General features: G+C 43.0%; 1 protein-coding gene across 3 annotated transcripts in view; it reads left to right on the top strand.

Annotated features, from left to right (window-relative positions):
* Nucleotides 1-9,599, top strand: part of REPS2 (RALBP1 associated Eps domain containing 2) — a 101,462-nt gene extending 91,863 nt beyond the window's left edge. For 2 of the 3 annotated variants that reach the window (XM_021409633.1, XM_021409625.1), the window contains exons 16-18: nucleotides 1,362-1,507; nucleotides 3,567-3,672; nucleotides 4,987-9,599. In XM_021409633.1, the coding sequence (XP_021265308.1) occupies nucleotides 1,362-1,507; nucleotides 3,567-3,672; nucleotides 4,987-5,055 (321 nt within the window). In that variant the 3' untranslated portion in view covers nucleotides 5,056-9,599. Of the gene's footprint in view, nucleotides 1-1,359; nucleotides 1,508-3,566; nucleotides 3,673-4,986 lie in introns of those variants that run through there. The other variant, XR_002442535.1, reaches the window with a different exon arrangement.

Below are 13,308 nucleotides of genomic sequence, written 5' to 3'. Positions count from 1 at the left end.
TACTTGGAATCCCACCAGTTCATAGTTGTTGAAGGCATACACAGGTTCTTTTTCTGCCATACATCGTGAGCTATGTGCAAACATAAGATTTCAGAGCACGGTGTTATCTGAGATCTGTGCAGTGCTGGCATGCTGATGTCTGGATTAAAAGATCTCATCATATTCAGAATTGTTTTCAAAGTAATGGCAAAACTTTTTTTTAATGTCTAAACCCTTTCTCTCCTTATAATTCTAATCCCTGTAATAATTTTGGTCCCTCTGATTTTAATTATTGATGGCCTTACCATTTTTTTTGGTGCTGTGTCAGTCATAGTAGCCTCTTCTGCTGAGTCAGGCTGTTTACTACAGTTCTTTTTCTTATGATTGCTTTGTCACTGTGTGCTTTGTTGAGTTTTTTTCCTATATGATTAACAAATGGCCAAACCATAGTAAGGAAGGTAGTCTGGCCCAGTAGCATCCACTGTGCAAGTGATAGTAAAACTTGATCTCTGCTGTTGACTGTGACACTAAATGTGTAACTTTTGTCGTATCACTTCATTTTTTTGAGTCTTAGCTTTCTCATTCATGAGATAGAGCAGTAAAAGTTATATTGCTTGTAGGAGAGATCTAGTAATTAAATGCTCTGAAAGGCACGTATTTATATTTCGGCATAAAAGCAGCTATGAAGTATTAAACCCACTTCCCACTGCAAAAAAAAAAAAAAAAAAGGATGACTTATTTAAAGGAATGAAAACACTTCTTACGACTTAAAGGCATAAAAATCTAAAGCTTTTTGTTTTACCTGCAAACTGGATTCTCTCTACAATGTAATTTATCAAGAGAAATAAGTGGACTTCTACACTTCCAACATGTTGATTTTGCATGGATGATTTTATACATGTGTCTTCTGAAGCACTTTTCGGTGTTTGGTTCATGTAAGAAAGTAAGGGAGAAGAAGGGAGAGAATGCAAGCCACGGGGTGAAGGACTGAGGTAGGAGTTGGGATGGATGACTGGTTTCTATTGACTGAGCACAATTAAAAATAAATCTTGCTTTGGTCACAATGATTTGGGGCCAACTGGGGGCTGATACATACATTCACGCCCCTTCTATCCCTTTCCCAAATACAATCCCGTTCTAAAGAGCCTGTCATCCAGATGAAGATGAAACGCTAGCGTAATTGCTTCATTCGTTAAAGGGTCATAGGAGTTATTGTTCCTTTGAACAAAGTCAAAAACCCGAGAGGCTATTACCAAATTTAGATTAAGCCCTGTACCACTTTAAATTATGAAACCTTAGGCCGGATGTCAGCAGTTTCTGTCCTGGCCTGGAGATGGGACACATACGGCCTGACTTAACTTTGCTGTGCTTCTCCCTTGCAGGAGGTTGTTCTTGCTCAGCCGCCCTCCAAACCAGCCCGCAGGAAGCTCCGGACGGAAGTGCAGGGGCTGGAGACCCCTGAGCTTTCTCCCACCATAAATGTGACTTCTTCTCTGCCGGCAGCGAAGTCTCACCTCCCAGTCCAAAAGTAAACAAGCTGTACCATGCATGCCTAACTGCACCATCAGATCTGATGTGGCAGGGTTTGCTCTTTGTGTGATTTTGTACTTAACAATTCTGGCTTTGAGAATACTTCACAAGATACAGGTTTCTGAAATCTTCATCTGGCCACTTCAATGCAGACTAAGGCTGTAATGACTGTAAGTTGGTAAGCCTCTTCAGAAGGTCCTGATTTGTCTTACCTCTGTGCCTGGTAGGCACATCTGAAGAGCAAGCTTTGCTGTTCAACCAGTATCTCCAATGCAACTCGTTTTAGCTTTGTGAGTGTGTGTTTTTACCTTACACAAATCCTCTGGAATTTTGATTGTTCACTTGGACAGATAGAACTAATTCAGTGCCCAGGAAACTGAGTTGTTAAATGCTTGATGTTGGTCATATCCTTGTGATATTTCTTCCTCACGAGGAACGTTAGAAATGAGCTGTAGACCACTTGTGATAATCCAAAAATTGCCAAACCCAGCTCTCATAAAAACAGGTTTAAGCTGCTAGCAACAAAACTTGTAGGATTTCAGTAAATATGTATTTAATAGCAGTAAAGAAGGGGAAGTACAAATGGTAAGTGAAGGCATTTGAAGCCCTTTTGGGTCTATACATCTCCCTCAACAGAAATTGTCTAGCCTGCCTTCACCCAAAGCCTTGCAAAGACATTGGATTCAATCTGAAGCTAAACAGAGCTGCCCAAGTCAGGTGAGCAGTTCTTCGCAAACCATTTGTGAACAGACTGAATCTGTGTTTCATAGATGGAGATTAGAAGAAATGATAAGACTTCAAGGATACGCTGTTTTGTCCTTCGGGAGTGTAAATTCCATAGTGGTTCAAAAACAGATAATAGCATTTGTTAATGTTTCAGCTTAATCCTGTCTTGTCTATCACTCTCTTCAAAACTTATAATCATGGGGCCATATCTTTCTGGGTTGTTTTTGTGTGTGTGTGTGTGTGTGTGTGTGTGTGTGTGTGTGTGTGTGTTGTTATTTTTTTTTCCTGCTGATATTACTTTACAGCCCACGGACAGCAGTTTGAAGCAAAATAGTGAAGCAGAAAACTGATGGTTCACTGGAATACAATAGCATAAAGACCAGACTGTGCTGCAAAAGAGCCTGTTGCAAAGATCAGTGCCATCAGCTCTGTTAAGAGAATGAGCTAATGAGGACAGCGTGCCATTATGGGCCTTATTTAAATAGGATATCTGTTTTAGATAAAATTTGTCATTAAATAACTTTTGCTGACTTACGTAAAACCTTAACATAATCTCTTTGGAACAGGCCTTAGGTATTCAGTCACTATTTTCTGTATTTTTTTTTCCTTTTTCCTCTCTCTACCGCTGTCTCTTAGAATAGGTCAGTCTTTATGTATTGAACTGTCTCTGTTTATACCTATCTCCCTGACTGCAGTTTCCTCCAAACTGATCACCATGGGCTGTAAAGTCATAATGTTAATAGCCAAGGAATCTTTTATTTAAGCAGCAGAAGAGATGAGGCCATCTGTAAGTCAGTTACCTGTATCTGTTTGTGACATCAGGTGGTTTTGGTGGAAATGACTACTTTAGGGGGGAAAAAAAAAGATGAATTTTCTAAGTGAAGAAGCTTCAGAATCACCAGTGCCTCAAAAAATCTGAGATGGTATTTTCATGCAGATGTCCTTTCTTTATGAATAGGTTGGTGTTTGTATTTTCTTTCATCTACTCTTGAATTGCTAAACTCTACAAGTGTCTGAAAACAGCGCAGACACTGCAGTAAGTACAGCTATACAAAGGCTATTCTTAAGCTGAATCGAATTTTTAAAATAAAAAAAAAAATTCAAGTTTCTGTCACTTGAATTAACAAGTGTGACCATTTTACTTCCAAGTAGTCCACCATCTCATTTTGGGGTTACATTTTTCTTCACTTAAATGTGTAGTTTGTACTTGTCTTTGAAGCACAGTCTGGTGTGAATAGCGTGTAGACACAGAATAGATTGCTGGCCTTCTGGCATCAGCCACTGTTGTTGGGGCTGTTAATTGAAATGTTTTCTATTTATCTGTCTGGCAGACAGTCTTCCAAGCAGAAGAGGGCTATTCAGACTGCTATACGAAAAAACAAAGAAGCCAATGCTGTGCTCGCCAGGTTAAACAGTGAGCTCCAGCAGCAGCTGAAGGTAAGGAATGTGCTGAAAATCACTGACAAAGCTCCCTGCAATTGGTTGTGTGTCAGCACCATCATAGAGTCTTCTTCATCCCTTCAGATGAAACCTACTGTGTTACTTCCTAACTTTCTGGAAGAGAATTACTGTACTGTATGTGTGGCTAGAATTAGGCGTTCTAGAAAAAGTTACAACCTATGTGCATAAGGCTCCATTGGCAGCTAGAGTAAGTCTAAAGGATGCACCATGTCTTTCTGAAAAGTCCAGGTAATGTGATGGTATCACCCAGCACAGGTATAGAGCATAGGCTCTCTTGTCATCTGATCAGTTGTGCTCCATAGCTGTCTCCTGGCGTACATTTGGTGTACACAGACTGGCTAAACAATGCGCTCTTTATGGGTGCTTGTAGTATTTGTTGTTCATGGCACCTGCTGGCTTGTCTTTTAACATGTTCTTCTGGGGCTACTTTCTTATAAATATCAGTTCTGTTTTTTATTGTTCCCTCAGTCCAAAGGTAGTACCAACTTCAGCTTTATACCTGCTACAGCTATTTTTTTCCTTCCATATTATGAACACACTTGCCTGGAAAAGGCAAGAGACCCCCAGTTACATTCGTTTTCCATTCAAGATGAAAGTCTGATTCCGTCTTCAATATTAACATAAGTTCTTAACTTACTTGATTGAGTTTATCTATAGTCTTTATTTTCTTCCATACGCTATCTTCAGTGTGCTTCACTTCACAAAATAGGCCTATGCTGTTACCTGTATATTACCTATATTACCTGCAGAAGCGTGGAAAGGCAGAGAGATTTACTCCAAGTTCACACAAGAGCAGAAAACTTGCCTTTCAAGTCTTATTACCGCCAGGAAACTTTCAGCTGAAGCAGAGCCTTGCTGTTTTTGTGGGGAGCAGCAGGCACTGTGGCATGCCTCAGGCTCCGTCAGCTTGCCCTGAGGCCGAGAGGCCCCATGAGGTACCAGCAGCGCCTGTATTTACCTGGGAGTCAGTCCAAATCTTTGACAGGACATCTGCAAGAGCCAAGTGCAGTGCCAAAGTGCCAAATCCTGGCCACTTTGCTGCATCCCAAGCTATTCCAATGGTTTGTGGGTGACTGCTCCTGTCCGTAATCGTGCAGTTGAACCTGAGTGTTGCCCTGCAATGAAGAGGGGACAGCAGGCTGCTGGGGGTGATTTTGTGGTAGTGGTGTGGTCTTTTGGGACAGCAAGGAGAATTACTGGAACAGCGGAGCCCCGGGCCTCTGCTTGGCACCAGCAGTTTGCATGTGCACGTACTGAAAAAGTGACAGCATGTCTCTCTTCATCCTCCAGGAGGTCCACAAGGAACGAATTGCCTTGGAAACGCAGCTGGAGCAGCTACGCCCTGTAACTGTCTTGTGACCTCCAGCACACTGTGAGCAGCAGAGCACGTGCGCCAGCGGCCATGCAACCACCGTGGCACAGTGTCCTCCGCCGAACTGACAGCAGTGGGGTGCCCGGCTTGTCCCCAGCACCCTGCTGCACCTGCTTGCCTCTGTAGATGGAGAAGGTACAAAAAGCAAATACCAAACTGTCAGATGGTTCTGGGCAGGTGCTCTGCCCTCTTCACTCTCTCTTCCCAGCCTAACGTGTTTGCCACTGAAATGAATGAGAGTCTTTTATTTATGCCAAGAATTCCTGATTTATACGTATTCTCGCAACGCCTCCTATCCTGAGTATTAAGAGGTACATAATTCCAGAATTGGTGTTTAAATGTAAAAGCCATCCTCTGAGATGAGTTCCTGGATGTTACCAGTTCCTGTAGGATGGGAGAGGACCTGTGGATTGAAAGTACAGCAGGAATCCAACTCATTAGCCGAAAAGAGTCTCTATCCACAATCATTTGTCAGATAATTATTTTCTTAGTGCTGTTTATTATTCAATCACAGATGTATTTTAATGTTAGAGAACTTGTATTTTATATGTTACAAATCGTAAGAGAGAACAGTAAAAATATTAAATTTTTATTATTTTGGAAATTACAAAAAAAAAAATCTGTTTTTTGAGCTGTAACTCTTTCCTATCACCCATATTTGATCACTTGCTTGCTTGCAACTGACGGTGTCTCTGCATAAGTTCTTCTTTAAACGAACAGTGTATTTCTAACAAGAGGTTAAAAATGCATTCAGGGCATTTTTGTAAAAGCTGTCCTAAGTATATTTGTATTGGTCTGCTTTGTTGTTTTAACAGCTGCTAACTTGTTTTAAGGACATGTGCAAGAACTGTATTTCCAGAAGAAGAGAGAGATCGTAACTGCTGCACTTGAGGTTGTAAAATCTATGATGGAAACTATTGCTTTCTACAGCAGGCTTTCGTTAAGGTTCTGTTGCACCTCACTGGAGATACTGCTGATAGGATGAAGCTGCTTGTGCCCATGTGGTTTGCAAATGAAGCAAAGATTATTATTATTTTTTCCCTCGTCTGCTCCAAGGCCAGCTGAACTCCATGGAAAATTTTCAGGGGTGCAGTGGTCATTGGCTTCAGTCTCAATTCTCACAATGGAAGCTGTCTAATTAATGTTGCTTTATCTCTTAAGGGGCCAGTACTCTTATACTGAGCGATTTCAGACGTGTTATCAGCCTTGCTCCCTTTGTGGATATGATGTGTGCTTTGCTGCTAGGGAATGTCACCTATTTGTTAGTTATCTTAAACATGATGCCGCATGTATTTCATATCCAGTTGTTCATTGACCTAATTTAAGTACACACTTTGCAAAAACTGCAACAGGTGGGATTTTTTTTGACCATTTTTGGTCCTACACATTCTCCCACTAGCTGTAGGATGGCTCTGGGGTTGAGAGGAAGGAGGAGAGGATTTGAAATAACTAGGTGGCCTCCCTTTGGGGTGTATCATAGCATGGCTGCAGTGAGATATTGGATGGCATCAGAGCAGCCAGGAGTTTGGAGATAAATAAGAGTGACATCAACAGGAAAGTGTAAAGTGATGAGGAAACAGATTACTTTTGTTGGAATACTGGGGATGTGGGATATGGATCCAGAGTCTAAAGGTTGGAAATAAGTGTTTGCAGAATTGTTAACAAAAATCTGTTTTTATAAGACTTTGCTTTTGATTCAACTAAACATCACTGTGTGAATGAGCAACAGCCGTTTCTCTAGATTTGGAACTTTTTTGGGGGCTGTTGCGTAGCTGGAGTCAGATGGTCATTTCTGATCAGTGACAAAGTGTGAGAGCTGCAAACTCTTGGGAAGCTGCAAAAGAACTATCGTCCTTGTGCTATCAGCAGTGCTGTTTGAAAGCTAACATCGTTTACTTGTAACATTGAGTCATTTCTGAAATTTTAATTAGGTTAAGTGCTCTTTCTGTGTTTGCATTTTAGTTCTAGTGTTGTCGTTTGGTTAATAAACCCCTGCTATTAAATTGGAAATAACCATATGGTACCTTTTGGGTTTTTTTTATGTGTGATTTTTGAGAAGAGCTTTTCAGTGGTTCTGAAGAAAAATATGCACGTTGCATTTTGAAGAGAGCACTTGACTTCCTCACGTTTAATAGGGCTTCCTCTGGTGTCATCCTCCATTTGCTTCACTTGGGTTATTCATGGAATGGGTGCTGTTCAAAGAAAGAGTGGAAAAGTCTGTTTTATGTCTTTTTCAACCTGAAGTACCTGATTACCAACAAAGAAATATATACTTAGTTGTTACTCTACCATAGGAGTTAGTAAATTTATAACTTAACTGTCACTGAGGTTACATTTTGAGAGGTGCACTCAAATGCCATGCTTAGCTTTAAGGCCTAGAATATGAGTTAATTCATATTCTATTTGCTGTGATGATGATACAGTAGTTGATACAGAGACCAAATCAAGATATATGAGGATAAATGTTGGTGTGTTATGCATATGCTGCCTCAAGACATTCTTCTGTGTTTCTCAGTCCTTAAACATTTGTGATATCCCATCCAAAGCTTCCCTACTTTTGGGAGGCTGTTAACATTTTGAGAGAGATAGGAGAAGGCATAATGAAGCTGTGTTTCTAGCAGTTGTTTCATGCAGCCATGCCCATGGCTACTATTAACAGTCACTGAGTGGTCAAAATTCACATCTAAATCCTGTACTGTAGATTTACAGATCGCAGGAAAGTGGTCAGCTTTAAGCCCCTGGCATGCCTGGCCCAGAACAGAAGCTGGGACCTGCTTGTGCCCAACCAGAGAGCGAGAGCAGCTTCCCACAGATCAAATCTTGCTTTCCTTGATTCACCATTTCTGTAAGCATTTGTACAGAGCAGAGTATCTCCAGCAATGTAGGATAACCAAGAACAGAAGCTAGAACATGGCTTCCTGGCATCTGGGAGCATGCACGGACCACGCAAGGTGCCCCTTTCTATGTCTTTGCTTTCCTGCAGCTATTCCAATTTGGACAATTAAGTCGTTTTGTCCATGAGATAAGACTGGGCAGAGCAGGGTCCTAAAGAGGCTATTGCACATACCAGATAAGGATCCTCCTCAGTGTGAGATTGTGTGTGTAAGTGTGCACTCACACATCGTAGAATCACCAAGGTTGGAAAAGACCTCCAAGATCATCCGGTCCAACCGTCCACCTATCACCAACAGTTCTCACTAAACCGTGTCCCTCAGTACAACATCTAAATGTATCTTAAACACCTCCAGGGGTCATGCACTTCTTTATGGATCTGTTCGTGTTTGTTACACCTGATACCTTTCTGTGAAGTATTTGCTTCAATATGTGGTAATTCCGTGCTGAAAGAGGAAGAATGCCTAGCTAAGTATAGTGAATGGTTGCCTTCATAGAGCCTTTAAATATAAACAGTGACCTGATAATTATGCAAGGTGAACAGTTTCCACTTCAGAAGCATTCATTTGAACAAACTGTCTGTGGATAAAACATTAATCCTTAGTGATCAATGCCCTTCTCCTAGTTATTAAATTAATACTAGGATGGAGAGGAAACTCTATCACCTCTTTCCAAAGAGTTCTCCATTCTCTCTTCCAGAGAGTTTTGCTGATGTAGCAAAAATGTGAATGAATTAGTAGATCAAGCCCTGTCATTGGTAAGCTAGCAAATATCCTTCTTAACTCACAAGATTGTCTCTGAACTTTTCCTGTGTGTACAGCAGTAGTGTTACTGCTAGGAATTCTGTAGCCATGCTGGTGAGAGGAACTTGTCCAGCTTTCATCGAGGTGTGCACAGCTCAGTGCTGTCAGGGCTAGCCAGCACAGGGTGATGACGAGTCGGGCTGAAAATGACCCCACTGGGATGGCTGGGGTCAGAAGACTTCTCGGGGAGCATTTAGGGTGGACTTGATAAGGAAATTGCCTTTCTCTGGTATGTGAGCTGCCTTCCTCCCACTGGGGCTTCCAGGGCAGGAGAAAGACAGCCTGGAAGATTCAAGCCAGGGGTTGAGGAGTCTTTTTTTCCAGCACCGTCAGTCCTTTGGCCTTCAGCACGCATGGTCCCTGACAAGAAAATACACGGAGTTATGAAAGTCAGATGGGAAAGAGGCCCTAGTGAAGCCACGTATTTTATTGACTGAAGAGTAAAACTATTTTTTTAGGAAAAAAATACTCCAAATGATGTAGTACCTTTGAGAAGAAATTATGTAGTTTAAGGCTTTTTCCAATTATTTCTTGATAATGTGCTATGAACATACGCATTATGTTTTACTCTGTTACTGATTTTTTTGATACAAAATTGTATTGCAAGCATTATTGTTGTTAATCTAAAAAACTACCCTTAAGCTATTATATATTTGAATTTTAACTTATGAAGTAGATAGCCAGATTTAAGCAATTTGTTTTCACAGCTGCAGAATGTCCATGTGGTAAGCTACAAAATGTATAGCGCTCTATACTATGCCCATCTAATTCTGGAAAATGTATGTGATATGGAACTGGGGTGCTACATTAAAATAAAAGTGTCCAATAACTTCAAATTTCCTTGTTTTTGTGGTTTATTTAGGATGTTGATTGTGCAGATCTGACAGAAGGGTAGTAACTGTGACTCAGTATGGAAAAAATAGAGGCTTGAGATAGCTGACCTTCAGCTGTGAAAGATGAAATCACTTAGGCTGGGATTGTGTGTACGTGAGGGAGAGACAAAGAGACTTTTTGAAGTGAAATCATATTTCCTTAGGTTTCAGTTAAGTCAAACCTTCATCTTTCCTTTGTCTGGCCTCACATTGTCAGAATTCAGGCTGAGCTCCATGATAAGCCTGAAGAGGTATATCTTTCTCTAGCCCTGGCAGCACAAACACAGGAAAAGCCCTTCCATGTGTGCCCCACACTCTTGGCCTGAAGGTGACTGAGGAGGAGCAGCGAGAGGACCCAAGTTGTTCCCCAGCAGCTCCCCAGCGATTGGTGTTTTCTGTCCCCCATGCTGCCAGGTAAGTCCCAAGGGCAGCCCATCAGCTGTGAGAGTTGAAACTAAATAGAGAGAAGTAAAACATCTGAAGGGCTGGCCTTTATAGGCAGCGAGATGGTGGGGATGGTGCACTTCTACTTCAACTAGTGTGATTTTCAAGAATTATGTCCCAGCTATCCAAAGAGCAGGTCTTTAAAATAGGAAATAATTAGTGATAAATTAATTCTTACATCTTTAAGCCATGACAAGGGATGTTTTATTGGCCTGGAAATATGTCTCTAGTGCACGTGAGGCACAAGGCCAAGGCACTAAAAACTTGTAAATATCCTGTAGGGAGCTGTTCAGCACTGGCAGCAGAATGGATTTAGATGACTTTTCCATTCTTAATTTTTACAGTTGTATGGCACTCCAGGGTGCCTTCATGCAATTCCATGTTGCCTCTCTATGTTTGGATTCCTGTTACCAATAATATTTCTTAAGAAATAAATGATGCATCTTCCTGCTCTAGAATAGTAGTTTTTGGTGGAAAAGAGACTGAAAAGAAATAGAAGCTTCAAAAGCCCTTTTTTATACTTCCACTGTTTTTAAGGTAATGCTGCCTCAAAAGTGTGCGTGATGAGACTGGATGCTCACGTGGATTCTGCAGCAAAGCTGACTGAAGGAAAAGTAACAAATGAACAAACCCCTTGGGTCTCTATAGCCCACAGCTGGGTCAGAGCTCCTTCACCTGGCAATTTCCTCACTCCTCCTGTTTTACCTCTTCCACCAGCCTCCTGGGCACCACCTGCCTCAGACAAACAGGAGCAGGAGGCCTTGGGTACGTGAGGTCAAATTGCAGCACACTAGTGAATCCCCAGTATTCCTGCAGCACGTCGGGAAACAGTGGCATTAGCTGTGTCCCAGCTGCGCTAATCCGGTAGTCTGGTGTCACATCTGTATTCCCAGTTAGATCCCAAATTGGTTTACATTTATTGATTGCTAATTTGAATAGCGAGAGCTAGGAAAATTGTATTTCTGAGGACATTTTGAAGACGCTTTATGCATCAGAAATGTGATGGGCTAGGCAGGATCAAGGATACATATTGCTTTTATGGGAGGAAGAGAGGAAGAGGGTGATTCTTTCCTTAGCCAGGCTGCTTCCACACATCACAAGAAATGTTGCTTTTTACTTCCCATCCTTGGTTTGTTAAAGGAACTTACTCATCACTGTTTCAATGGAACATGGATATAATGGAGGAAAAGTGTACAGGTAACTTGTCTGCCACAGCCCCTCCTTGTCCATAGAGAAGGGCAGTGGTAGCGTGTCCAGCCCTGTGACAGCAGCTATGATGCAGGGTCAAAGAAGGAGAAAAGAGGAAATGGTGTCAGTAGGTCCAGCCTCCAGTAAGGGTGGGACCAGGATGGAGAGAAAACATCACTTGGGAACAGATGAAGTAATCATGATTCTGAGGTGGCAGAGGAGTCGCTGCATCTCCACCACCTTGCTCCAGCCCCACACACCAAAGTAATGTGCTTAAAAAAGCTCTGCTGAACCCCTTGCTATCAGGAGGATTATATGAAGGACTGCCACTTGATATACTAGTTATTTCATTCCAAGGTCACTTAGTTCCTTAAGTAGTTCATGCTGTCTGTCACAGAGTGAGGGTATGTTAAGTCAATGATACTTGCCTTCAGCAGCTTGATACAAAGTGTGCATTGTTTGCCAGAGGTTTCATGCTTTTATCTACAAGAGAAAAGCTAGCGTGTGATCTTACCTGCGCCTTGTTTCCCAGACCTATGCTTTTCCTAAAGGTCACTAAATAGTCAATGAGAAATAAAAGCTTCCTATTTCATTAAGGGATTCTTCCAGTAATTCCCCTTCATAGCAGCCACCTCGGGTCAGCGGGGTGTGCACATCCCGAAGCCATGAGCTCATGGAGAGCTGTGCTGGCAGGCACCACTCCCACCCAACATAAAGCAGCTCCTTCAGGGTGTCTTACTCTGGGCACTGAAGAAACTGATGCTGCTGAAGTCACCGGTCATGTTGGACCTTGCCAAGGTGACATGCTGACCAGTCTGCCCAGCAGATCTGCTCATAGACTGACATGTCATGCTCCTGTACATGTCACATTGTGTGACATGACTTAGTGCTATGGTAGTGATGGGCTGGTTGTTGGACTAGATAGAGCCTGAGATATCCCTGGACAAGAAATGATGAGCAGTGGTGGTGCAGCTGCAGGAGCGATGGCACTGTTACTGGATCGCTGGCTTTTACATGAGCTGGAAAGTCCGAGCAGAGCCCAAGCGCTGACTGGCTCCCAGCCTGCAGTCTGGGAGGCCTGGCTGCTCTGTTTGGCTGGGCTTGTGGCTTTGCTCTGGTTTGGCTGGTTCTGGGAAGCAGCCTGTGCTGCAGGTGGTGGAACAGAGGGCTCTTCACAACTTGTTGGCGAGGTGCAGTTTGTTCAGTGACTTGTTGTGGCCTGTCAGCTCTGCGGGCCATCTATTGAAACCATCTGTGGAAACCTGTGCTCTGCTCAGGACATGAGTGCAGACACTCAGGAGTGCTTGACAGAGTTTGGAAGAAGTTACAGAAATAGTCTCTGAGACTCAGCCACACTAATGCAGACCACGTGGAGCTGATCCTCCAGATGTCATAGAATCATAGAATCATTTGAGTTGGAAGGGACCCTTGAAGGCCATCTAGTTCTACTCCCCTGCAATGAAGAGGGACATCCACAGCTACATCAGGGTGCTCAAAGCCCTGTCCAGCCTGTACTTGAGTGTCTCCAGGGACAGGGCACCCAGCACCTCTCTGGGCAACCTGTGCCAGTGCCTCACCACCCTTACTGGTCCTGCACTTTGGCCACAACAACCTCAGGCAACGCTACAGGCTTGGGGTATAGTGGCTGGAAGGTTGTGTGCAAGAAATGGACCTGGGGGTGTTGGTCAACACTTGGCTGAGCATGAGCCAGCAGTGTGCCCAGGTGGCCAAGAAGGCCAATGGCGTCCTGACTTGTATCACAAACAGCGTTGCCAGTAGGAGTAGGGAAGTCATTGTCCCTCTGTACTCAGCACTGGTGAGGCCCCACCTCGAGTACTGTGTCCAGTTTTGTGTCCCTCACTGCAAGAAAGACATTGAGGCCCTGGAGCATGTTCAGAGGAGGGCGACGAAGCTGGTGAGGGGTCTGGAGCACAGACCTCATGAGGAGCGGCTGAGGGAGCTGGGATTGTTCAGTCTGGAGAAGAGGAGGCTCAGGGGAGACCTTATCGCTCTCTATAACTACCTGAAGGGAGGTTGTAGT

This window comes from Numida meleagris, chromosome 1 (assembly GCF_002078875.1).
Source record: "Numida meleagris isolate 19003 breed g44 Domestic line chromosome 1, NumMel1.0, whole genome shotgun sequence".
NCBI classification, from domain to species: Eukaryota; Metazoa; Chordata; class Aves; order Galliformes; family Numididae; genus Numida; species Numida meleagris.
Note: the sequence above shows the minus strand (reverse complement) of the source record. Positions and strands in the feature narration are given on the sequence as shown.